Genomic DNA, 27809 nt, shown 5'->3' on the forward strand with positions numbered 1-27809 from the left:
GTCACTATTAGAGAATGAATTGAACAAAGAGGACCTGTCCTTATCCTCAGAAAAGTCTGAACCAAATTAAGAACCTATACAAGAGCAGGAGAGAAAATCTGCTTTATACCATGACACCACCAAAACATGCCTTTCCCCATGGGGTCTGTCTGTCTCCATCTTAGAAGGCTGAGGGCACAGTGAGGACAGAAAATAACTGAAGAGCATCATTTTTAAATAGAAGATAATTTATTTATCATTTCCTAACATGTTTGCAAAATGGAAAAGCATGGAAAGCTATATGATCCAAAATACAGGAAATGTACCCTGCACCAATGGCTGCTTGAGGGAAAAATAATTAACACCCCACCCCATCTTATTTATTAAAATAAAAATCATTTAGATTGGTAGTGTTCAAAATCATTAGTAATATGATGATAATGTGGATGCAAATGTCCATGTGTAATGAGTAATACAGTGACACAAAAGTGATTAATATGATGAAAACAGCACAGGCACAGCACCTCTGAGCTGACCAGTTCAACAGCATGTTTAATTATGTTGATAAATGCAAGCTCTTTTCATTTATGCATTCATAGCACTTTGTGTGAACTGTATTAACGTAAAAGTGTACATTAAAATGTAATAGTATGAATAAAATGGCAGTTTAAAATTGCATGCTAATGTGTAAAACAAACAAATATGCAAGATCCATATTATAATATGCTGCTTTTTCTTACTGTTAAATGGAATATTTGTTTAATTTCAGCTAAAATGTAGCTGTATTTCCAGTCCCACAGCTGAATCATCAGTTCTACTGGACTGGTACTTCTGTGCTCTTCTGTAAGATAGAGGTCAGAGGGGAGCAGGGGGGCAGTGAGTCCACACCCAACAGCTGGCGTGTGCAGGACTCCCAATCACGGCCGATCTCCAGTCTGCTGCACACACATGGGTACTGTCTGTCAGCCCAGCACGCCCAGTCCACAGCTCTCTTCACCACCTCATAGCACGGCAGCCTACAGGAGAAACAGCTATGTATTACAATTATACAAGCTTTCGTAATATGGGAGCACACTATATAGATACTACCTGCTAGAAAAAGAAAAGGAGTCAGTGAGGCGGAAGAGAGACTGAAAGAGCTCGCCCTCAGTCATCTTCATCACTCTCATCAGCTGCAACACCAGCAGCGTGGCCACCAGCCTCAGGATGTCAGCACTAGCCTTCACACCTAATGAATAAAATCAGAGAAAAAAAAATGTTTAACTGCTTCTGCACTTTGCAGTTCCATCAAGTGATGACACATTGCCACGTTATAGACAAAGCTGACCAAACTTTTTAGAAAACGTTGAATATATCATTAGTTGGCTATGCTCTGAATATGATTTTAAGAAAGTTATGAACGATTGAAATGTATGTATTCAATCAATAATCCTTGATCAGATACAGTACCGTACTCAATAAAACACAGAAGCAGAATAGCAGCTATGTTTACCCAAAGAACAGATGCCTTTTTCTTTCAGGAAAACATTGGCAAAGAAGTCCACATCCAGACCAAGAAATCTACTCAGCTCTGCAGTACATTCCCAGTAGCCGTCCTGTGGCCAACAAAAAATAAAATACATCTCATTCTAAATGAATCTACAGTGCCCTCCATAAGTAATAAAACCAGCGCACTGAAACCAGTCAGATTACAGATAAACTGCACAGTGCTATTTATCTTTAATCCAAAGGGTTTCAGTGCACTATATTTATTGCACAGTATACATCCTACTTCTACATTAATATTTTATGTAAGCACAGATATTAGGAAACTGTTTTTGACTGTGGTTAAAAGCTCCTAGTTTCAGAGCACAAGTCATTTATATTCTGTTACTGTCACCTGTGTATAAATGAAGTTGGCATTAATTAAAACTGAGAGCCTGGAACAGAAGCTTAAACACAGTTCATGTTCTTATTCAGAATTGTGGTGGGCTCTGAGCCTTCACAGAACCACTGGGGTCAAGCTAGGAACAGCATGGACAGGACAAAAGTCCATCTCAAACTATAATATTTTTCAGATTATATTTCAGACTATTTATATTTGTGCACATGGTGATATATTTACCTGATGCTGAAGGTCAAATAGTTCCTCCCAATTGATCATGTCAGGTCGTGTATATTGTTTACACACACTGTCACACTCCAGTAGGTTATGACCAGACTTCCCAACAGGAACTGGGGCAGGTTTTACTGTACGTGCTGCTTGACGTCTTCTACGTCCGCAATAATAGGACAAAGACTTCAAAGAGGCATCATGCATACTCTCAAAATGGCTTGACTGAGGAGGATCACCTAGACGGGGGAAGAAACCTGTATGAAACGATGCAATATACAGCAATGAGTTGAAATTTAAACTACTTAGTTAAAAAGAACTAGATACTGTAGTGTAATAAATGTTCATTCGTATTTGTGAACTTACCCTGGGTTTTAGATTTCAAACATTTAGTGGCAGGAACAGATGGAAAAGCCATGTCAGGAGAGGAAACTCTGTGGAACCTGCTCTCGCTATCAGAGTAACAATCAGAAAACATAGAAGCGCGCTCATATTGGCGTAAACGAAGAAGACGAGGTAGAATAGGAGGAGAAGCACTGATATTTATGGGATCAGGAGCAATGGGGCTAGCACAGAATTCCGCAAAAGACGTAGTAGCAGAATTTAGAATAGGGGGTAGAGGAAAACTCTGAACATCATGGCCAATGGTTCCAGGAGGACACGGGGGGAGTTCTGTGACACTTAGTGGAGAACCACTAGACAATGGACGACAAGTAGAATTAAGACAGGAGGGAGATGCAGCAAATGAAAAAGAAGGCGAGCATTCAAAAATAGTGGGTTTGACTTTCACAGCCGCAAAGGTCATATCAGAACAGGGTAGTGGAGAACAAAGCACAGGATGAGGAACAGATTGAGATCTATGTAGCGGAGAACAAGTAGACTCAATGGCTGTTAAAATAGGCTCAATCGGGTCCTTCGTGATAATAGGAGGAGGAGGAGGAGGAGGAGGAGAAGCAATACCAAGGGCAAAACGCATCGTATTTTTTCTGCACCTTATCTCTGAGACTTCATGAACACCTGAGATGGAATGGGAGTCAGGAGCAATGGCAATTGCAGAACCAGAATCATATTCAGATATCAATGCAATTTGTTCATTACAGGCTGAAATTTCAACATCATCATAAACGTCTAATCCATCTTCTAATTCTCTTTGCATAAATAAGCCCATCTTTGGTATCGAGGAATCAATGTCGCTCCAACTTTCAGCACTGTCGCTCCTAATTTCAGCATCAAATGCCCAATCATATGACATCCCGTAAAGAACATCCTCCTCCTGGGATGAAGGGAAAAAAGGTAATCAAAGCAAAGTTTAATTTAAAGTTAAAAATAAACACAAATCGATTTGTCTATAAACAAATATTTTAAGGTAAATTATGACTTATATATTTATAAATCTTTATTTCTTTGCATTTATCTTTTAACTGGAGAAGTCTATGACCCCAACATACCTCTTCTTCCAAAGACATCTGCTTCTCCTCTGTCCAGCCCATGTAGGGAAGAACATCAACATCCTCCTCTGCAATGATCTTTGGGACATCAGTGATTCCAGACTCAGGCTGCTCCTTGTCCTGTACACAGAATAAAGGGAATACATCCTCTTTGGAACATCTGTTACGCTCTACAAAAAGAAGTGATGCAAATCTGCAAAATTAAGCCTTCTGTCACCTGAAGAGGAACCTGGAACCCTTAGCATATCAGTACTAAATACACACACAGTCGGCCTACCTATGCACATATACAATCAACAGATATACTGCCTGCCAGGACCACCTCAGAGCGGCTAGTATCTGGGTGGCGGAACGTTCTCAGCACTGTAGTTACACTGACGTGGTGGTGATGTGTTATTACGTTGCACTAACATGAGTGGATCAGACAAAATAAAACAAATTTAGTGTCTTAACATGAACAGTTAAAGACTTCTATCAGTCAGCAGTGATCATACCCTTTCTTCAATGGCAACAAAGCTGGTGAACTGGGACAGGATGGAGAATTCTTTACTGAGCTCAATGACATAGGATTTCAGCTCCATCTTCTTTCCCTGTTAATGGCAGTGTAAAAGAAAAAACACACACTCAGCCCTGAGTCATTTTTCTGTCATCACACACCATGAAATTACATTCAAAATGCAAACACAAATGTACATAGTATATAATCAAGAACGACACAAAGTAAATATTTTCCTGGCACTGTTTTCTAGAATGAACGAATCTTGTACTGTGGCCTGAGCCAGTTCACAAAGGCCTCACTTCTGACTGTGAAAAAGTGCCCCAAAAGGGCCAGGAAACCCATTAAACATGTAAATGTAAAACCATTCTAGAGTCTGCTGTCCTTACTTCATGTTCTGCTTCGCTAGAACCAAGACTGCCATCTTCAAAGTCTCTGATAATTGCTCTTGCTGTTAGTTTGTGAAGAAACTAAGGCAAACAGAAACGCAAACAAGAGAATATTAACAGTGATAACCGAGGATAAATATTAGGTGAAACAATATTATTGTAGGATCCAAGTCTTACTGTTCCTTTAGTCTTCTGTAGTTCTGTTGTGGAAACCACTGTCTGAAGCTCCTGACCACTCAGATCACCAAACAGAGTGGCCTATAGAGAGCACGAGCTTTGAGTTTTTTAAAAATGTCAGATCTACCTCATTCACCATTTATCAATGGGAAAATAACATTGACAGACCTGAGTGCAGTGTGGCACAAAGCCATAAACCAGAGTGTGACAGTCACTGAAGAGAGCGTGGAGCTGGGAAGGGGCTTGAACAGGAGGGGGCGCCCTGGGGTTGAACTGTTGCCACTTTACTGCCACTGAACTACAGCCTGGAGATGCCATGCACTTCACCTGAGATTTTACCTGGAACAGGCAAGCAGCCACATTTCACAAATGTGCCACACACACACACACACACACACACACACACACACAATGCAACACATAATGAAGTGGAACTCACCTTCTCAGCCCAAGTGTGTTTGGTTTTTGTGTCAAAAAACTCATATGCTCCTCCACCTGCCTGAGCTAAAGCTCTCAGCATGTGTCGATTAGCTGTTGGGCTGCAAACAAATACACTGTTGGTTTCTGACTTACACACCAAAAGTTCAGTGGTCAAATTCCCAATGTTTTTGTACTATTAACAAGACAATATATTTTATACAGATTCACTACAGAACAAACTGACACTTGATGCATAGGGGAAGGCATCCATAACTCCTGTACTGTTTTTTAAAGCCAAAGCTGCTGAGCACTGACCTGAGGCCGCAGGTGAAGAGGCGTGTGTGATGGGTGTTTTCTCGAACCAGCTGCAGTGTTTGAGGTTGGTTCTGAACATGTCCATCAGAGAGCAGGAGAACATTCCTTATGCCATGGGTTGGAGGCAGCAGATTTAGACTGCGCAGGGGCCTCCACAGCTCAGTGCTGCCCCCAACAGCAGGAGAGGTCTAATGGTACAAACAGAAATAGCTTAAGCGTTTAATTCCAAAAGGCATTATAATCAACTTTCTAGGGGATTTGTAGCCAAGTCTTCCACATACCCCTTATTCATATGTGATTATTTCGTGTGAAGTTGAAGAGGACTCACCATGATGAACTTCTTGGCTGATTTAAACACATCCATATTCTTTAGTGCATTTGGTGAATGGAAAGCTTCCTTAAAATCTGTTAAATAGAAATGTTAAGGTTTTCCATGAAATAATTCTAAATCCTGCTGCCTAAACAATAATTTCCTTGAACAAACAGAATATGTAAATACTCTAAAATAGTAAAATAGCACTAAATTAACAGGCTTTCCTTTCTTAGCTGTAAGACACATGAAGCAAGACACAAACCAGTCCCAAAAGTGATGATGTTGGCTCGTAATGCACGGTCCAATGAGTGAAGAACGTTTACAGCGATTCTGCGTGCGTTCACCATGGCCTCTCCTCGCATGGACTCTGATGTGTCCAGCAAAATAACCACGTCACTCACACCAGAGGCAGAAACACCACTGGACTCAAAATCTGGATAAAACACCAGCATGCAAGCCTGCATAGGTCAAACACATCCAGAGTTAGGGGAAAAGAACTGTAAATTAGTTTCTTTTAAATTAATGATTTTAAACATCACATATAGTATTATCATTTAAATTTACCTCACTCTCTTTTTCGGGATGTTTCTCCACCCACATCCTGGGCATATGGATCTGAGACAGAGTAAAGCTGAGCCGGAAGCCATCAGCACTTAGAGTCTGCTTTGGTAATGTACTTACTACAGCCTTACAGTCAGTCCTCTATAAGAAAACAGTTCCAGTTTCATATCACATCAATACATGGAGAACATACAGTAGCAGTAACAAGCAAAACCACATTCACTGATAGGACACATGGTGAGGAAGTTTAATTTGGGTGTGAGGGAATATGAGGTATATGATGAATTGGGATTTTGTGTTTTTGATTTTGTTTATATGTAATTAAATTTGTGTTGTTTGTATAATGTGGTGTGTAAGGGTATTGTATTTGTAATAGAGCCATTGTGGGACGCAAGACAAATTTCAGAGAGCTCTGGCAGTAATGTGTATTGTATTGTACATGCTAGGGATGAACAACTGACTGCAAAGTGTGGATTATTGGGCCAAACATGCAATTTCCTTGGCAGACCTGTGTTTTCTCTATTTTTTCCTTTTGCATACACAAATAACAAAGCATTTGGTACGCTTGAATATTTGAACTCAGCTGCTGTACCAAAATGCTCTCTGTAGCATTTATGCATGTTTTGAGCTACACAGTCTGTTATAATTAATACAGCAAGTGTTACAATATGATCTTTTAAATAGCAAGTACTGTAATTTATTATGCAGTGGGCTAAAAAATCCTGAAAATGTAGTAATAAGTTCCTTGTGTACGCAACCCACATAGTGCAACCTTAGAATAAAAAAAACATAACAGATATCTCTGAAAGTCCTGCAATTTTGAATTTCATGAAAAGATTAAAAATGGTGGATTACTCAATTACTAATATATTCCAAAACAAAAGACAAATACAAAGACACACCTTTGTTTTGATTAGATGAGAACACTCCAGGTCAATGATTTCAAAAGGCATTTCAATGGACATGCACAAAGAAAACTCCCTAGAAAAAAAATAAAAAGCATAGACGTAAGTAGTTTTAGTCATGGATACATTATTTATATATATAAAAAATCTGAATGTCATATGCATGTATTCCTCACCCTTCTGACTCAAGCTCTTTGACACAAACTTTCTCAACAGTTGTCTGCAACACAAACACACTCATTATCACAATATCAGGGCTAGCTCAGCAAGGCAACATTCAGAAGTTTAACCCTGTACTTTCACATAAATCAAAATTTCTTCTCTACCTGGGTCCTCTGATTGAGAGCGGCACTCTGCTGCCACGGAGCCACACTGCCTGGGAGAGAGAAGAGGATGCGGCTTGCTCTCACAACCATCTCAGTGATGAAGGTCACTTTGATCAGCACTGTTGCTCCAGGGGGCAGGTTCCCCACACTGATTGTGAAGACATCCTGAAGGGCAAGATTGTGTAAATTAACGCACACAAACACACACAAATATTGTGAAGGATGAAGAAAGAACCTTTAATTATTTTGGAAAAAGGTTTCTAGAATCGATAGTCAACTGACACGTGAATTCTGATTAAGCCCTGGAGATTACTCATTCAGGACGCTCATACACTGAAAGAAACTTTGTCACTGTGGTGGTACCTTCTAAGGTACATATTCTATTATAACTCTAGATTTTAAAATTGGGTTGACTTCATTCACCCCATTTCATGTCCAGGACTTATATTATGTTTTTTTTTTTTTAATTTGACTCTATTCTATAATTCTATAAATTATTATTCTATAGTTCTATAATGAAAACAAATATTCACCCCTCTTTCTGGAGAAGATAATGTAAAGTAATTTTAAGGAACACAACTGGACTTTTACACACTGTTTTACTTTTAAAAAGGTACATTTACACTGTTTGTACATTTAGTGACCAATTATAAACCTCTGTCATACCTTTTTTTTCTGAGAGTGTAATTATGCATAGTACATACATTTATATAACAAAACAAAAAAAAAAGACTCATACAGGTGCATCCTGGTCCATCAGGTAGGCTCCATGCCCTTTCTCCACAGCTTGCCTGTACTCTCTACGTGCCTGCTCCTTCTCCTTCACCTGAAAAAAGGCAAATAGAAACAGGATCTATAGACTACACTGGCAAAAGTGAAACTGAACTGAATTGTAGGAACAAAAATGCCAGCAAAGTTTAACTACCTTTCCAATAACATGCTTTCCATTAATGAAGGCTTCAAACCCACACACTGCTGCCGTCTCTTCTAAAGGAAAGACATACTTTGCCTCAATAGAAATAGTACTGTCGTTTGTGTATGTCTGGAAAATTATAACCTGTAACAAGAAAGACAAAATCTACATTAAAAGCCCACATTTGATCTGCCCACATTCATTTTATTGAGTATGAATTTCCACAGCATTTTTTGGGCAATAGTGTAATGGAATTGCATTCTCTGGAGAAATGGAGCTTGAGGATGAGCTGGAGAACTAACCATCATCAGCATCCAACCTCATCAATGTCGCTGTTAAAAAAGCTCACAATGTTTCAACATTTAATTTAATGTGAGTAGAAAATGTAACTGGAGCTTTTAGGGGTGGGAAGGTTGAGAAGACCTCAAGTGACATCTCAGTGTTTATTAACTGCATTGTTGAACATAATTGATACTTGATTACAGTATCAGAGCTTTACTACACAGCAAGTAGCAGTGTAACACTTTACCTGAGACAGCAGGTCCATCAGTTTACACCTCACATGCACAGACTTTAGGGGGAGCGTCTGACCACTGCTATTTAACAAACCAGCAGTGACCCCATCCAGAGGGTTCTTAGTCACCTCAAAACCATCATTGTCATCAAATGGCACTGGAATACCGAACACACATACACACAACACAGTGAATACAGCTAACCTACATCAATGTTGAGCCTACTTTGGATTTATAGGAAGTAAACACTTCACTGTTCATCCGATTAGTAACTGTGGTTTAAGAATACATCAAGTCAGTTTTAGGGTGTTGTTTATTACAGAGTGATATTGTGATGAGAAGGTCAGACACTCACAAAGGTCAGAAGTAAGTAGAGAGTTCGTAAGCTCTACAGATTTGTCGATATGAGGCTGAAAGGTTTTCAGCTGGTCCTGCTTCAGAGAAAACTGAACTACGTATTTCAGCCTGACCTGGTCTGTGTTATATACCACATATTCATCATCCTGAAACACACACAGAAACCTGGTAATCCAAACTCTAAGAAAACATACTGTCCAAAGAAATGCTTTTATGAACAAAATTTCACCTCAAAATCTGAATGTGTGGTTTGGGTGCGGTGAACACCGTGCACACTGTGGTAGCCTTCAGGAGCACAGGTCAGAGTGGTGTCCCTCTTGTTCAGGTTCTTACACTGACCCAAAGCTACATCACATACCAGCAGCAGCCGCGTGCCATCTGTTGCACTGGGCTTGGAATATTTGACTGAAGTGCTGAAAGACAAAGCAATCTGCTAAGGATCTAATGTTAAATCAAAACTGATATAAACATTGACTTTAGACCATTATAAATAAAAGCATTTGGGAGTGAATGAATATTCAAATAAGGCTTGTTGGAAGTAAACCCTTTAGTCCTGTAATACTAATGGCATGGAGGCAGAAAGCTAGCTCATAATGAAAAGAAATTGAAGAGCAGGAGCAAGGAACACCACAAAAACATTTAACAGCAGATAATGGGATATTTCACATAGGAGGACATCTCATTTAGCCAGATAAGCCAAAATTGATAATTATCCAATAGTAAAGATCCCTAGAGCTTGTCCAATTGGACAGTCTTTACTTTGGGCCTAAGTTATCTGGCCAACCTGAGAAATCCTGTTTGTGAATACCTCCTGCCTGGAGAAAGCAGGATGTAACAGTAAATCACCACTATCGGAGTTGGGAATTGCTGTGTCGGTTCCTATCTGATGACTATAATAACACTGAACATCATTAAAGAGTACAGAACTTTTCCAAATGTATTATGTACAGACACTGACCTTAGAGAGTCGCTGAAGTAGATGCCACTTCCCAAATTTCCCACATCCGTTCTTTCAATCCCGTGCTGCTCAACTCCAAATCTTGGCAGTAGCAGACCCCTGGACACAACCAAATCAATCCCACTCAGGTACACATTCTATGTTTTGTGTGTGTGTGTGTGTGTGTGTGAGAGAGAGAGAATGACAGAGAAAGAGGGCATGAAAGAGCTATAGCAACAGAATGAGTGAGTGTGTGAGTGTCTGAAATCTCCTAAATGTCATCTAAAGAGAAACTATTCTAAGGGAAGAAGGAGCTTGACGATCATGACTGTATTGAATGTTTGCGTAAAATGCTTGGTCTTCTGATATCTCCACAATTCGTATTATTTTGGCTAGGTAAAGTTAGTGTATCAGAATCCTGGCAATGTTGTGACTTATTGCTGACAAACTTAATTCATATCAAGGCACTGACTCATGAGAGCGTATGAACAGTGAACTTGCTAACAGTAATTATTTAACTCGTTTTTCAGGCACAGTCAATGAGTGAAGAATGGCTATGCTCACACAGGAGGTAAATGTGACCCAAATCTGATTTTGTTGTTGTGCTTTTCACACTGTCTGTAATGTGCCCTATATTTGACATCAATCTGAACAGATCACACTCTTAAACTGAGCCGCACGTGCAAAACAACAATGCTTCAGGCTCTGACCGGAAGGAAATGTCCGTCTGTTCCATCCAAATCACGTCTGTTTTTAAGTGTAATTTACTGCAGTGTTTTATCACAACACCACCCTTTTCTTTATTCCAAATGAGTGTAAAACCATGATTAAAATTAAAGACTTTAAAATAAAAATATTAAAACATGAACTGGTGTTGCCAGGTCTCTCAAGCATGGCATGTCCACGGAGAAGGAATCAAGCACCAACATAAATAACATTTCATACAAGCATACTTCATACCAATATAAACAATAGAAAATTCATAAATAACTACTAAGACAGACATATTATGTATTTGTTTTATATATAAAAAAAAATATCACCAGATTTTACAGAATATAAAAAGAATTTACCAGGCCATTTTCATTTCATGGATTGGATTTCAATACCACACATGAAAGTGGCCCAAATCTGATTTTAAAATATCAGATAATGTGATTTGAGCTGTTCATACAGTCATACAAACGACATATCCATGCCACTTTTATCCATACAAGTGACAGGGAGAGACTCACTCTTACCGAGAGAGAATTCCCACAAAGCTGCTGGGGCTAGATGAATGGAGGAGGGGCTTAACATTACCAAGCTCCTCTTTAAACAAATGAAGCTCTGATGCTCTGTTCACGTATAGTATGTGGTGGATCTGCATGGGCCTGTAGTAACATTAAACATAAACATAAACACAGACACACAATATAAGATGTGCATACAAAGATACAGAGCAATATTTTAAAAACGATTATATATGACACATATTATGTAATAATTATACATACATATCCTGCAAAAGCTGGCAGACAGACTGAAACTCTGGGCTTTGTGAAGGCACTGGTTCAATGCTGCATCTCAGAGCTCTGTACTTTCCCAGAGAAGATGGAGAGGGGTTTCCCAAAGTTGCCTCGGTCATATTCAGAATATCTCGGATCACCTGGGGAGGTTCAGTTGTACAATTTCAGGACTGAAAACAGTGTACATTCTGGCATGTTCTTAAAATGGTGATGCAAGACCCTGCATTTTGGAATGAAAGGTTGAACTCAAACCAGCTGCTTACTGATAAGAATGGACATATATGTATATATATATGTTGTACAGTATATGTTTAATATTTTGCACTAAAATCTACAGTGATTGTGTGTTAAATGCATTACCTGGCAGAGGTCTAGTTTCTGAGACACAAGCTTCTGTTTTGAGTCAGGCTCCTTCATTCTGAGAGGTAATAGGGTATTGACCTCCTCCAACAGAGCTTTCACCTCCTCCTCACTCACACACTTCTGTACCTGCAGTAGCAAACCCTCCACCTTGCTCACCTGTATACACACACACACACACACAAATAAAGATTTAATGCTCACAGGATTGTACAGGTAACTTGGTGCTGTTTTGCCAACCAATAGCGTGATGCTAATGCTGTAGCCCTGTCTCATCTTGAACACTGCCTTCCACACATTTAAACCCCCTTCCTCTTTTCGCTTATGGTCAACTCTAACCATATAACAATAATTTTTATGAGAGTTTATCCACGTTCCTCCATTTTAGTAATGCATGCTTGAGTTTTAATAACTCTTCCTGTGGGTGACCTTCGGTCTGCTAAATACATTAAAAACCATGTTTTATATAAAAACTAAGCAGCAAATGTATTTAGGCAGAGATATATATATGGAAAATGTGTATATGGTGGACAACAGAAAAATTATAAAATTTTTGCACAAAATGGCATGATTAAAAATACAACCAGTCCAACAGAGGCAAATCAATGCAAAAACCGAAAAACCATAAAGACGAGAACAATCTAAATCAATAACCAGACCGATAAAACCAAATAATAAAATAAACAAAATAAAATCAGAATACTCATCAAAATTGATTTTTTGTCTTATTTACACCTAACATTTTTGATGTAGGTTCTGTCATATGAAATTAAACCAACTATTGTACTTTTGGCTATGTTTCATAGCCAAATAATAAATATGAGTTTGATACTGATATTCATTCTGTTATCAACCTTTATCAAGCAGAAAGTATGAAAAAAGTTATGTCAATATGATTATTTCATAACATTGTGTGTTTTGTGTTGTTTTATTAATATTAAACTTGAAATATAATGTTACCATTCAATTCAATGAACTAAACGTTCTCTAATTACTGCAAAATATCAAGATCATATTTGTGCCTTTGCAACAAATGACCATATATGTAAAAGTCTGTAAACACATTAAATGTGTAATTACGTTGCCTGATTCCATCAATTTCATATAAAACAGTCACCAAAGCATTTCCTCTGTTTATTAGGCACTAGATATATTTTCATTTATATGCATTCTCACAATCAAAAACAGTAGAAACTGTACTATTAAATTGGTAATTGCTGATATATGATTCTACACTGCAGAGGCTCATAGGATAAAATAATGTAAAAAATGATAATCATGTAATAATATGCTAAAAGATATTCAAAATCCTACATACATCATTCAGACTGATGCTGGAGACAGGAACAGTCAGGATGTTGCTGAGAGACCCGAGGGCCTCTGTCCATATGAGTTCCACAAAGGCGCCCACTTCCTGAGAGACTGTACTGCAGTTCAGCTTCTCTTCCAAGAACAGCTGTAAATCATACAAGTCACAGTGTACAATCTGAGCTCCTTGGTTCTCACATTTTATGACTAGATAATTATTGTTAAAATACAATCACACACCATTAACGTAATGATTTTTATTCATCAAAGTCTTTACAATAAAACATACAATTTGTCATTGTCCTTATTCACAATCTCCGCAATGCACTCAAATAAGCCAAATGTAAAGTAAACTGACATAATCTACTACAATAACAACACATTTCCATTCCCTTAAAGACACCGTATGAGATTCTGGAGAACAACACTGAGGTTTGTACTTGACACTGTGAGAAATGCGTCCCTCCTTTAATTGTTCCTTCAGAAGCTCCATTTTGTGTTTTGTTTCTCTGTCTGAACCACTAGGTATGTTTCCTGGTTGCACAGCCCAGGCTAGAGATAGCCATCTATGAGGAAATATTCACTGAATATTATAAAAAATTGTGGAGGAATGAAATCACATACAGTGCCTTTAAAAGGTCCCATTCCTTCTAGAAAATGGTTTCAAAACTTAGAATCCAAGATCTTCTAGTAACTGTAGAGTTTCACTGACCTGCTGCAGGCCATGGGACGCCAACTTCTGTGCCACTGGAGGAAGTGTTCTTGCTGATGTAAAGTCGCTTTTATTGAGTTCATCCTGCCACATCAAATATACATCCACAGCTTCCTCAGAGCTGGAGCTGTACATCTGCTTTTCCTTCACTATGGTTTTCTTTAGCAGAGGAAAAACAATAAAAACACTAATGTACTTTATTTGGGTTCATTTTTACATGGCTTACTGAGGTTTTCAGTTACACTTGGTGGATCCTTTTACTGAGTTTTTTATGGCGGCTCGGTGGCGCAGCAGGTAGTGTCGCAGTCACACAGCTCCAGGGGCCTGGAGGTTGTGGGTTTGATTCCCGCTCCGGGTGACTGTTGGTGTGGAGTTGGTGTTCCTCCCTGTGCTCCGGGTTTCCTCCAACAGTCCAAAAACACATGTTGGTAGGTGGATTGGCCACTCAAAAATGTGTTTGAGTGAATGTGTGTGTGTCTGTGTTGCCCTGTGAAGGACTGATGCCCCCTCCAGGGTGTATTCCTGCCTTGCACCCATTGATTCCAGGTAGGCTCTGGACCCACTGTGACCCTGAACTGGATAAGCGGTTACAGGTAACACAGATATATATATATAAATAAATACATTTTTTGCTATCAACATGCTATTGATTAAATATCTAGTGAAATAACTGAAGAGGAAAAATCAAAATATCCATTAGACACTTGCAAAAGTACTACTGTAAAGAATAGTACACCAGTAATTTCAGGGCAAGGCAGGAACACATACTGGAGGGGGTGCCAGTCCTTCATAGGGTGACACACACACATATCTACAGACACTTTTGAGTTGCCAACCGACCTACCAACGTGTGTTTTTGGACTGTGGGAGAAAACCGGAGCAAACGGAGGAAACCCACGTAGACACGTGAGAACACACCAAACAGTCACCCGGAGCGGGACTTGAACCCACAAACTCCAGGTCTCTGGAGCTGTGTGACTGTGACACTATCTGGCCAGATGTGAAGGAGTTATCAGAAGGTCTAGTCAGTGGTTGTGGATAAGGAGAGCACAGATTACTTGAAGAAATGCACTGTAGAGTTGCTTGTGGTTGTTGGTGATGTAGCACGTAGAGTTCACATGGAACTGGTGACCCTGAGCATGCATTAACGGTGCCAGTGGGGCTAGGTACAGCCTTAGTCACCAGGGAGGTCAGTGTGGATTTATGGTGGTTGATGATTAAGGATAAGTCAGGACTGTAAAGCTGGCTTGGAGGGGGTGGGTCTAGGACACCAGACTTCACTGTTGAGCCTTCTGGAGGTGTCACTGGCTTAATTCAGCAAAACACTGATGAGGGGAGGTGCCTACCTCATGGCCCCTGTGAACAGCTAGTGATGCAGTGGGTGGTTGGGGTACTCATGGGCTGGGCTCAGTGAGTAACTGTAGTTGTTAAGGATAGCTGGTTGCTGATCGGATTGTAAATAGCCACAGCAACCCTAGTGGGTAAATGTAGGAGCAATTTTGGTGGCTGCAGGTTGGAAGAGAGTGTGGTGGGCCCTATGTGAAGCTCTAATCAATTGGCATAGGATATTTTACATTTTATCCTGTGTATAATTATTATTACAAATAAGCAGCATAGAATCAGCAGAAATAACTGTACATAAGGATTTTAATGCTTTTTTTGGATTCAAACAAGCTCACCTCTCTCTCATTCATGACAGAATTAACTACACAGTAGTGCTGTCCTGCTTTTCCTCTGGCACACTGAAGCTCTAAAACTGACCAGGTTTTTGTTTCAGCCTTAAAAAAGAAAAAGAAAAAGTAACTACACACACACATGCAAGAAGTTACAGATATACTATGCTTATCTGGAGCTGTTGTAAAAGGCAGCATTCCACACCATTAATTAGGGGTCCAAGCACTGCAAGTGCTGGAGCCCTATTGTTTTTGTTCTGTTTTTTCCGCTTTTTTTTGTTTTTATTTTTTCTTCTTTTTCTCCGATGAAACGTGATGGGCAGCCCAAACCGTAGGTCCTACAGACTTGTTGTTTGGTCAACTGGTAGTAAACCCTCCCGCTACTCAGGTGCAAAGAATCAGCCCAATCAGCCTGATGATGGCATTCCGCGTCGCTCCCTATATCTCCTACCCCGTGTGGCGTAGAGACGAAATTCTTTTTTTTCCCTGATTCCTCAGGTCAGACCCTACAAAAAAGCCTCAAGAACCCATAAGCTCCACCTACTTAGATTTTGAGCTAATTTGCATAATATGAATTTATGTGGTATCAGCAGAATCCTAAGAACCTGAACTTTAATAATTATTCAAAAAAAGTTGGAATTTCATCTCTGCTTGGCTTCCAGACTCCGCCCAAATACAGGGGTTGAGCTCGCGTTCCAAAATACACCTAACCGTCATCAAAAATAAATACACCTATAACTCACAAACGCTTTCTCCGAATGTTACGACTTGATCCCTATAAGGGCTGGAAGCCATAAGTACTTGGCTGTGCAACTGCAAACCTAGGGGGCGCTATAACAGCAAAAAAATTGTTACGCTTCACAGGATTTTCCCATTGACATGCCGATTGGTATGCATGTAGTGTGTGATGAGCTGACTTAGATTCTATGACGATGATGTCATACTCGAAAAAACATGGCTGCCATCGACCAATCAAATTTTAGCAGCTGTTTCATGAAATTAACAAGGTCCTATCATCATGACACTTACATGGTATGTCCATGGCAGCACTTCCTAAGCACATAACATTTTTCATTACAATAGCCACTAGGGGGCGCAATTCAAATTTTCTACATGAAAATATGAAATATCTCAGCGAAATATAAACATCTTGACAAGCAGTTTGCTTTATTTCATACTCTGCATAGTGTCTTACAACTTTGTAATTGCAACTATTGTCAAAAAATGCATAGTTTATCCACAATAGTCAGGTATGTGAAAATGGAGCTTTTTCGAACTCCTCCCTGGAAATTCGTCTTATCGATAAACAACTGGTATTTTTGCAATCTGTATAGACTGTAGGTCAATAATTTTTTTTAAAAGTTGGAACTTTTGACACGCTGTTGCGGCAGTAATTTAACAAATATGCATGGGCGGGGCTCCATGCACTCTTTGAGCTATAACTACAACAAACTTCACCTAAATCAAACACAACTTGGTGTACATACGTATGTCATTACTCTGAAGTACTCTGCTAAATATGCCCGCATTGCACAGAAAGGGGGCGCTACAATTAGACAACAACTGGTTGCATAGGTTTATAATTGATTACACTGCCACATAGAGATGCAGTACCAGCAAGATGAGACAGATATATTTCAAAGACCATGGCAAAGGAGCTTGTGCATTTTCATAATATATGACTAACGCATTTGTGAGTTATAGCTGTTTCTTATGCAGTGTTTCAAAGGCAAGCTGCACAGCTCTATTTAAGCAGAGGCTGCAATCACACAGTAATGAAAGTTCCACATTTTGTTGATAATTATTCAATTTCAGGTTCTTATGAATCTCATGATACCACATATGTCCATATTGGCTTTTGATCCAAGCACTAGTTCATGATCAAATATATGTCTGTTACATCTCATCCTGCAGATTCTCTCTATGCAGAATCCCCCCTCAGCCCCTCCTTCTCCTCCTCACACACAGACTGTCACCTCTCCCCCTCCCCTCCCCCTGCCAGTCAGAAAGGGCCAGACGACACAGATATTTGAAAGCAGATCTAAACAAATCAACAATACCATCATGACCACCTCATTTTACTTTCAGTGTCCGTGTTTTCAGCTCCACTGTACACAGGAGCACTTTGTAGATCTAAAACTACAGATAGGGGTGCACCTCTCGCTCTGCATATTTTCATTGCTCATTTTCATGTTCTTCAATGGTCAGGACACCTATAAAGCAGATATGCTGAAAATGTATGACCTACTGTCTCTGCCTTTTTTATCTATAATCTGGACCAACAGAGTATGTGTGTGTAACAATGTAGACAGTGAGTGGACACAGGTTTTAAAATTATCCAGCAGCCCTGCTCTTTCTGATCCACTCAAAAGAGCACAGTACAAACTGACATAGCACCACAATGTCAGTGTTACTACAGTGCTGAGAATGTATGAGCTACTGTCTGAATTTATTTCTATGATGTGGACCAACAGAGTAGGTGTGTGTAACACTGTGGACAGTGAGTGGACAAAGGTTTTAAAATCTCCAGCAGCACTGCTCTGTCTGATACACTCAAGAGCAGTACTCACACTGAACTATCACCAAAATGTCAGTGTCACTGCAGTGTCACTAAATTTACAGAGAGGTGTCCACCTCTTCCTGTGCATACTTTCATTGCTCCTTTTCACATGTTCTACAATAGTCAGTACACACACACAGCAGGTATACTGAAAATATATGAGCTACTGTCTCTGCTTTTATTTATATGATGTGGACCAACAGAGTAGGTGTGTGTAACACTGTGGACAGTGAGTGGACAAAAGTTTTAAAACTTCCAGCAGCACTGCTCTGTGTGATTCACTCATAAGAGCGCTACAGACACAGACATATAACCACAATGCCAGTGTCAGTAGAGTTCTGAGAATGTATGAGCTACAGTCTCTGCCTTTATATCTATAAGTTTGATCAATAAAATATGTGTATCTACAAGTGTGGACAGTGAGTGGAAACTGGTGTTAAAATCTCCAGCAGCACTGCTGTGTCTTATTCACTCATAAGAGGGCTACACACGCTAAGCTATCACCAAAATGGCAGTGTCACTGCAGTTCTCAGAATAATCTACTACTTAAATCATCTCTGCTTTGTGGGGCTCCTGAACATTGGGTCAGCATCCAGGGTGAAATTCCAGAGTGAGTTCTGTGCTCTTTGCTCTCTCTGTACCCCAAGCCCAACCCTCACCTGTCCGCAGACCAGAAATTCACCCACTTATTCACTACCACTCCCTCTTAAATTCCTGCTCTGCTGAGAGACCAGAACACCAAGGAACATATTTTAAAGCGCTACAAAATCTATCTTAAAGTGTGGCTCCTGTATCAGGAAATGTCATATGCAAACTTCTTGCTCTGCAAAGCCTGCTTGCTTTCATCCTGCTCTTCAATGGTCTGGACACGCATACAGCAGGTATGACTCAGTTGTGGGAGTTTTAAATCCCTCAGCATCGCTGCTGGACAGAGAATAGTCCACAACCAAACATAGCCAGCAGACAGTGTCTTGTGTCCACTGATGACAGACTTGAGTACAAGCAACTCCACATCATATCTTCTGTTTGTGGGTCCTGAACATTAGGGTGAGAAACCAGGGTGCAACTCCAGAGTGACTTCTGTGCTCTATGCTGTCTCTGTCATCCCCTACTCCTCCAGCTCATGCTACACCTCCAAGGAGATGCCAGGACAGCCTGGAACACCTTACAAACACTACTCAAACTTCCCCAAAAAGCCCCTACTATCTCAGGACAGCTCATATGCTAGCGCATTCTTCTTCTACCAGCGAATACCAGCTTGGACCCCGGGAATTGCCGCTTGCGGCTATATTTTTAGTAGCTATTGCAAGTGTGATGTGTGATTTGCAAGATCTTGCAATGCCAAATTGCTCTGACTTGAATCAAAGTACTTCTTAACCAAGCAAACTAACATTAGTTCCTTTTATCTGCTCTGCATTGTGTCTCAATGTGTGTATGTATCCAACAATAAAGTAAGTACCATAATTAGGTAAATTAAAGGATGTCTCAGTGTGAGTGATGTGCAGAGGTAAGCAATAGCTATAAACCCATATTTTAATATATATATTTTTATATATATTTTAGATGGACAGTCCAAATAAACTCACCTTGTAAAAAATTGAGTACTTTGCCACTTGGAAGTGTGCAGGAAATTCTGGTATATCACAATCATTATGCTTGTATACTCTGCATGTTGGGATTTCAGAAGGCTTAGATTAAACAAGCAGAAAAGCACAAAAAAATGTAACTGATAATAAGTAAACTGGTAATAACTGCTCATAGAAATATGAGCAGACTAGTGGCTAGAGCAGACTAATATGTGACTAGAGCACACCTTGATTTCCCCAGATATGTGTTTCCCTTCACTTGAGGTTCAGTTCTCACTGTTTTATTATCAATGTTCTGGGCCTGGGGCTGACCTCTGGACTTCAGTCCTACTGGGGGGAAGAAAAAAAAAATCAACATAGCACATAGTGAGGACAAAAGTAGTCTTGGTACACCACTATCTATTCTTCTTTCTTCAAAATACACATATTCCACAAGAATACAGCCTCTAATACCACTAATGTTATTTTGGAAAGCAACAACCAAGCAGAGCTAATTTTGTTAACAATTTAAATATCATTGTTTAGGAAATCTCAGAGAATTTCACCTTAGCTAATTTAGAATCCGTATTTATTTCAGAAATGTATAGTCCCTTGATAAGGAACTATCTGTGAGAACAATTGCAGATAAAATGTATGCCATATTAAAAAAAGTCTTTAAAAACACATTCCAATATCTTTGGCTGATTATAAGCCATGCAAACTCAAACACCAAGCCAAGAGGACATGATCCTGTCATCTAAGATATTCAGCAATAGATAAATCTAAATAAAATACTATACACATACACTAAAGGAACAGACAGTAATTATGGTGTACCATATTATATGCCTTTCTTAAAAGCAACATCTCCGATTGTGGGGAATATCTGTTATTTAGTTTGTTTATGTTCCGAAGCTCTGCATGTTTTAAGGTGGAAAGTAAGACTGTAGTTTGTACGTGGCTGGAGTTTAATGTTTTAATCACCGTCTGAATTATCACAGAAACTCATTTGTAACTTGAGATGTTTAGTTTTCTAGCACTCTCAGTCTGTGTTTACATTTATGCAGGTAGTGCTCTCCCGAATTCTCAGTTCTATCTATAACAAATAGAAGGTCTAGGATACCCACCAATGAAGCATGAATTGAGCAATATCCCCATTCTGATTCATGCTTTTCAATGTTTGGACATATTTCAAAATCTCTGTCTCTACCCAGAGACAATACTGAACATCAATCAGTATTAAGCTGGAATTTCACCCAGTGTTTCATACTAGCATTCACATGAAGACATCTCCAACACTCAAAGCTCTATTTATCCAGTCTTGACACATGTAATATATCACATACACACAGCAATACCCAGCCCCGTCTGTTAGCAAACAGAGTTAATCATGTTATGACATTTAAAAACTACTCTATTTTGTCTTGAAACAGAAAGCAAATAAACGGGTGCATCATGTTTAAAATATTGCAGCCATGTATCAACTGCCCTTTCAACTCTGCTTTAACAGTGTATTATTGCAAATATACACCTGGGTTCAAATACCTGGGTGTGGATGAGGTTGGTGTGTCAGATCAGTTTGCTGTGGCTTTAAGATGTGTTCGTTCACAGGCAGAAGGAATCCTTTCTCCAGGCAGCTCCACACAAACTGTAGCCCCACCACAGGGATATGGTGCTTCTCAGCACTTCTCTGTCTGTTAGTACTCAAGTCCTCCAGACTGCTGGTCACCACAAACGTACACTGCACAAGACACAGAAGTCTGCTTTAGCCCAGTATCTGTGTGCTGCAGGTCTGCTATAGTGTTATGAAAGCTAGGTGCTGGATGTACTATGTTCTGTGAACTCTGTTGTATTTTTCACCTTACAGATTAATACTATTTCTCTGCAAATGTTTATGTAGTTACTAGTCAGATAATTAGCTACACAATAGTCATGGCATTATATGAATATCATCATTGGACCACAGTTCCAGATACAACAAATCGATAAAAGAACAAAAAAGACAAAAGTAACTAAAAGTCTATACCTTCTGGGTGAGTACATAAACAATCTGTCCTCCATTGTCCAGTACAGCAGATGTCAGCTTTTTCTTCTCCTTGTAAGGCACTTTTTTCAGGTCAAGGACCACAGAGCAGTCCTTAAACACCGACATGGCTGAAAAAGAATAACACAGCCCAGAACAGGGCCAGAATAAAGAGTAAAAGCAGTAAGAAGTCAAGGCATCTCGGTGAGCAATGTATTTCTGCAGAAGTCTGGGGGAGGGACCTGCCGGGAACTAGGAAGTAACAACACATATGTAGCTAGCTTACAAGAATTTATTGTGTAACTGAACTCTATAAAGCCTTCAGCGCAGAAGACCCTGATAAAAATACTAAACACTTTAAATAGCCTACAGTGTGAGCGCGATGTTTACAGACAGCGTTAGGCCAAACTAGCAATAACATTCCGTATGATAGGCTCTTCTTGCTAATATTCGGTTTAAAGATACTGACCTCTTATTCACGAACAAAAATCAATGTCTGTATTTCGGCGAACCGGACCCTCTTTAATAGGACGGTACAGACTCAGCTCAACGCAGAATTCACCTAACTTCCGCACAGTACACTCCCCTCTGCCCGCAAAACACACACACACACACACGTTTGTTTTTACGCTTTGTGAGGACACTTTAAAGTTCCATTCGTGTTATGGATACCACCTTCATTTTATGCCTCACAGTTTACCCTAAATTACACTAACCTTAACACATTTATACACCTTAAAATATAATTATTTACATTGTGGGAACTAGCTTTTGCACCCCAAATGTGTTTTAACAGGTTTTGGTCCCCACAACATATTTTCCAGACACACACACACACACACACACACACACCTGTCTCAGTCTGTCGGTATTTCCTACTCCCATTTGCATTTTACCTTTTTCAATATTCGTTTTTATTTTTTTGGGCCAGCTCCGGTCACTTATCACTCTCTATCTACTTCCTCTGCAACACTGAGGCTTGATTTACATTTATGTATATATATATTATTTTATATCAGATTATTATATTTTTTACCATTTCTACGTAGTGTATAATGAGAAAACTACATGTTCTTGACTTATTCAGGCTACTTTTGTGATCTTACTATGTGCCATTAGCATGTTTTTGTTAGTCTGTGCACAGGGATTTAGTGTCTTAAACAGATTATAACACATCTGGGCAAAGGCTAAAAAGCAGAGGCTGCAAGTCTACTCTTTGGATGTCTTTTTGATAATTTTTGAAACAACACATGGCCCAACTTAAAAAAGTTTAACAAGTATTAAACTGATTATACTTTTCTCAATAGAGTCAGCAATCTAAAATAAAATGACAGTTTTCAGACATTTGTCATTAAAAGTAATTTATTGAAACAAATTCTGATGCTGTATTCCTCAGTCTCAATTGGGACAGGGATGTAAATGTTTCACAGCACTTTTGTGTTATGATAATGGGACAAATTGAAAGATATGTTTTAAAATGAGTTGATTACATCCCTATACTTTGAGGGGGAGGTAATCATTTCACTGCAAGGGCTGCACATTGCCATCTGAGCATAGATGAATATTTCTGTCAGTTTTCCATACAACATACAATAGCAGTCTAATTTTGTTTTTTAAAAAGTTCAAGGTGAGCATGCTATTTCTGTCATTCCAAAACAAAATACATGCTTTACTTGACCCCAATGTACAGCACACTGAAGGACCATAATGCACAAGCTCTGGTGACTCTCATAACAGAGAAACAATGGCTACAAAAAATGCAGCAGTCTGAGGTTTTCAGGTTACATTTATAGGGAAATGAGATCCAGAATGCGTGCTGAAGCTCCACTGCATATTCTGCTCCAAAACACCTAAACATATTATACATTATATATATATATAGCCAGAATAGTACATTTAAAGGTTGCTGGTTCAATCCCCATGCAGAAATGTTGCAGTGGCTATTCAGGTAAATAATTAAAGATCTCGGATCCGTGTGACGTAGTTACGTAAATTTGTGACGAGGCCAGACCAGAAATACTCCTGCAAAAATCCTACCAGAGCACTCCTTGCAGGCATGGTTACACCAGCACATTGATACAGGTTTATTATAATATTTTGTCCCCTCTATATTCAGGAATCCTATTGCTCTCAAATAAAAACAATCTTAAGCCCAGATTTGTAGATTGTCCGCTAGGTATGTCCCTCGACACTTTTCTAATTGAACTGTCTGGACGTTGGGCTTTGCTAGTTCTGTTCTCAGACTCAATAAACCGCAAACAATGTTTGATATTACAGCCTGAAGCATGGACTACATACGTCATCAGACTTGTGGGCGTGGCATCTGCAACAACCTGCTTTACCAATTGGCCCATATATTATAGACTCCGCCCCATTTTCACCAGTCTCCAATGAGGAGCTTTGCGGATGCTGGGCGTTTATAAACAACAAAGCGGCTCTTGACAAATGCCGCATTCATAAGCTTAAAATTGCGTTCGAGTAGTTTACCCGAAATGGCGCGATATCCGTCTTTTCCGACAAATCTGGAGCTGTTGACGAGGCTGCCTCTGCGGACGGTGGTCACGGTAGTGGTGGCGGTGGTGTTGTTTAAGTGTCTGTTCTCGTGCCCGTGCGTGGCGGCGGCGGAGACCGTGTTGCACTGCTGGCTGTATCTGCTGCTCCCGGTGGGGATCGTGTTCTTTCTCCTGGTGGCGCTGGACGCGCAGCTGCTGCGGCTGTGTCAGTGTTATGTGTGTGAGTGCTGTGTCCGAGCCGAGAGGAAGTGCTGTTGTTTTGGGGGCTTGTGCGGGGGGTCTGTTGAGTGCTGCTGTTGTGCCGGAGGATACTGCTATCGTCCTAAAAGCTTCGGCGCGGAAGGCTGGCACGTGTGCGCGCTTATGTGGAGGCACGTGCTCAGCGTGTTTTACGCGGGATCTCTATGGGTCGTTGTCGCGTTTATCGACGGCGACTGGTACGTCTGTATACGCACGGCCACGGTGAACAGCACCGGAGTACAGATAGCATGCAAGGACTTACCCACCCCACAGGAGGCGGAGACCTTGAGAAAGTACAGCAGTGAATCGCGGGTAAATAACAAAACGGTCTTCTCCCAAATGACTCAGTTCAGTCATGTTTTGCATAGCCACCTATCACATTAAAATGGGCAGGCAGGGAGAAGGTCAGGAACATGTTTGGAAAAAATACTCTTCAAGCATTGCTCCTAACGCCATCTGACGTGGATATATTCCATGCTTTAGCTGATCCAAATAATGAACAAAACACTTTTGTTTTTACTGCCCTCTTGAAGCTGAACTAAAAGATCACCACAGTTCCAACCACTGGAATTAAAGGAACACTAGGTTGTATTTTAATCTAAAAATTACAGCCTCAAAATCATCGTGATGCTCCACTGACCTGTAATAAGGAGAATAGAGCCCTAAACTTGTGACTTTTAGAGGAGAGTAGGAAACCATGCCCCTCCCTCCCACTCTGCAATTTTAAAGAGGAACCCGAGAGCAAAAATACCTAATCTTACCTATTGTTATTTTAATGTATAACTACTAATTTATCAACATTTAAACCTTGTTATCTTTCCTAATTTCAGCTTCTCGAGTGTGGTCCCAATGGCTCAGAGGAGCTTTTTCAACCAGAAGGTCCAGGGCCTTTACCTTTCCCAACAATTCTGGGGTAATACCCATAATTATGAGCACACCTCCACCTTAATTCAATGATGAACTAACTGGGATGGCACTAAAATACTGAATACATACATTAATTGCAAACAGCTTGAGCATACAACAAAAGACTGGCAGACGTAAAAAGAAAAACGAGTGAGTGAACAAGCAAGAGAAAACATTTCTCCAGGCAGCTACAGCCAAACTCACTACAATTATCACAGGAAGCTCAGGCATAAAACAAGGTAAACCAAAACTCACAAACTTGGTTAAGCCAGAGCACAGTGTGGTTGAGAAAGTTCAGTAGATGTTTATCATATTGCCTTCACATTTACACAATAAGTTCGGCAGACTTATCACAAGATCTGTGTTTCCTTTCCAGATAATTGGACTAATTCTTATTCTGGGGTAAGTAAATCCCTTATGACCCGATGGAAGCCGTATTACAGGTCTCTGTTTGAGGTTTACGTGGAGCAGGAGACCTTTGCCATGCTGGAGCAAAAGCTACAGGAGCAGGCTTTGGAAAGAGCCAAGCTGCTCAGCGAGAACGCGTTAAGATACATTCAGAGTCAACCTGTGAGCCGTGGTCAGGGTGAATCCCATCAGGAGCAGTACCAGCCACTAGGGACAACAGAGGAAAATATCTGGCGGACAATATCACACCCAGCATTCCACCTAGTGGGAGTCAGGACCTATTCCTGAGCAAAGACTTTAGCAATATCTACCCCATGACAAAACTAGCATAATTCAAAAAGGCCATAATTTGAACTCTGTTTAGGACACATTTTCATTCTAATTTTACCCATAGCACTTGGGTGTGATCTGTGTATGAGACTAAAAAAATGTGGCAAGACTATTCCACAAAATACTATTATTCAAAATAATATTTCATTGTAAGCTTTTTTTTTCCTTTTTTATTCAGCATGAAAAGCACAACCTGCATGATTACCTCTGTAGGATTCCAGCCTATACTCCAAAAATATGTTTTTATGGTTTGCAAAAGCTTACTGAAAAATGATACGGTAAGTTTTCCTTAACACTAAAGGTTGTGTAACCTGAGCTGCTTAAACCAGGGCCCAGTTCTCAGACTCCAGATGTAGCCAATATGTCCATTATGCAAGCAAATGTTTTGTATCATAATGGAGAATACATTTGGAAGCATTTACTATCATGCCACGTTTTGTTTGGGTTTGTTAGATAACAGATATTTGGTTATATATTCTCTTGTTATAGTCCTGGAGCCTCACTGGATCATTTTATTAGAGACTGATTTTAGAGAACCTCCGAAATATTTAATTGGTACTTTCATAAAGTTGCTTCCTACTGTATTTTCACTTAGTTTTTTAGCACATACCTGTGTATGTAAAGCACAATGTGACTCTTTTTTAAGGAACCTATGTATTTTGATGATAAAGCTGACATTTCCTTGAGGAATTAGCACACTGTCTTTTAAATTAACATCCAAAATGCCTTACTGACAGTCTGTTTACTTAGGAGAATAGATAGGCCCAGTATCAAAGGTTTGATTAGTGCAGACCAGAGGTCAACTGTTTGAAGCACAAAGCCAGCTCACTGTCTCTCAAGGAGTCTGGACTGTGGCTGAAAAAGAAAAAAAATAATTTACCAAATAATAAATACATATTTATTTCTTTATTAGAACTTTTCTTTATAAGTTATTTAAAAATGTAAGTTCTAATATTTGGAGAATGTGAAGTTGTGGACTACCTGACAGTATCCAATTCCTCTTGTGCATCGGCATTTTATGATAAAAATGTGTGAGTGTACAGATAAACCTGCTTCCTCTGGTGGATTTATTAGAGATACTAAGATGAGGGGCATCCAATTACTTAAAATGTAGTAGAAAAAAAAAGAATGTCACATTTTATACCTTCTTTTCAGATGTATGTGTTGGTAGTATTTCCATATCCTCCAGTTAACGTGCAAATGCACTGAAAACATGTCCACTTTAAAACAAAAAATATATACAATCAAAGTAAAATAATAGTCACTTGATACGAAATCTTATGATGTACCAAACATAATTATTACAGAAATGCAAACTGCACAAATCCTAAGGCAAAGGCGGATCTCTGGATATGCACTTGTTTATTAACATGTTTTAACGACTACTGTTTTTCTAGAAAGTTTACATTGCTGTGATTTAGTTTTGATTTTTTTTTTTTATTTAAGGCAACTAGGCTTAAACAATTACACCATGAGGATGGAAGCATTGTATTTGAAATAACACTAAAACAGACCTGTGTTTTATAATAATAAATAAAAGCATATTAACTCAGAAATAAA

The 27809-nt window shown here is 39.5% G+C and overlaps 2 protein-coding genes across 7 annotated transcripts; one reads left to right on the forward strand and one right to left on the reverse strand.

The window, feature by feature from the left end:
- Positions 1 to 246: 246 nt before the first annotated feature.
- Positions 247 to 24447, reverse strand: LOC136710601 (protein mono-ADP-ribosyltransferase PARP4-like). 5 transcript variants are annotated; one of them, XM_066686265.1, is made up of 35 exons: positions 24340 to 24447; positions 21856 to 21983; positions 21375 to 21570; positions 20078 to 20180; positions 19851 to 19929; positions 15711 to 15809; positions 14032 to 14190; positions 13330 to 13467; positions 12012 to 12170; positions 11640 to 11791; positions 11385 to 11516; positions 10165 to 10263; positions 9436 to 9619; positions 9205 to 9352; positions 8864 to 9006; positions 8347 to 8478; positions 8161 to 8247; positions 7422 to 7586; positions 7272 to 7315; positions 7093 to 7171; positions 6194 to 6331; positions 5892 to 6087; positions 5645 to 5721; positions 5317 to 5504; positions 5021 to 5120; positions 4750 to 4920; positions 4582 to 4662; positions 4405 to 4485; positions 4014 to 4109; positions 3520 to 3639; positions 2438 to 3344; positions 2084 to 2328; positions 1472 to 1574; positions 1069 to 1207; positions 247 to 995 (listed from the first exon to the last, which is right to left on the reverse strand). In XM_066686265.1, exons 2-35 carry the CDS (start codon positions 21979 to 21981, stop codon positions 794 to 796), a joined length of 5268 nt encoding a protein of 1755 aa, XP_066542362.1. In that variant the 5' UTR covers positions 21982 to 21983; positions 24340 to 24447; the 3' UTR covers positions 247 to 793. The 5 variants fall into 5 exon arrangements, with proteins under 5 accessions (XP_066542362.1, XP_066542363.1, XP_066542364.1 ...); XM_066686266.1 differs by lacking the exon at positions 24340 to 24447 and adding an exon at positions 22322 to 22449 and having other exon boundaries at positions 20078 to 20177; XM_066686267.1 differs by lacking the exon at positions 24340 to 24447 and adding an exon at positions 22322 to 22449 and having other exon boundaries at positions 2084 to 2310.
- On the forward strand, positions 24290 to 27757 carry LOC136710602 (uncharacterized). Of its 2 annotated transcripts, XM_066686269.1 has the most exons (3): positions 24290 to 24917; positions 25436 to 25750; positions 25888 to 27757. In XM_066686269.1, exons 1-2 carry the CDS (start codon positions 24345 to 24347, stop codon positions 25520 to 25522), a joined length of 660 nt encoding a protein of 219 aa, XP_066542366.1. In that variant the 5' UTR covers positions 24290 to 24344; the 3' UTR covers positions 25523 to 25750; positions 25888 to 27757. The 2 variants fall into 2 exon arrangements, with proteins under 2 accessions (XP_066542366.1, XP_066542367.1); XM_066686270.1 differs by lacking the exon at positions 25436 to 25750.
- Positions 27758 to 27809: the final 52 nt, after the last annotated feature.

Source organism: Hoplias malabaricus, chromosome 12 (genome assembly GCF_029633855.1).
Source record: "Hoplias malabaricus isolate fHopMal1 chromosome 12, fHopMal1.hap1, whole genome shotgun sequence".
NCBI lineage: Eukaryota > Metazoa > Chordata > Actinopteri > Characiformes > Erythrinidae > Hoplias > Hoplias malabaricus.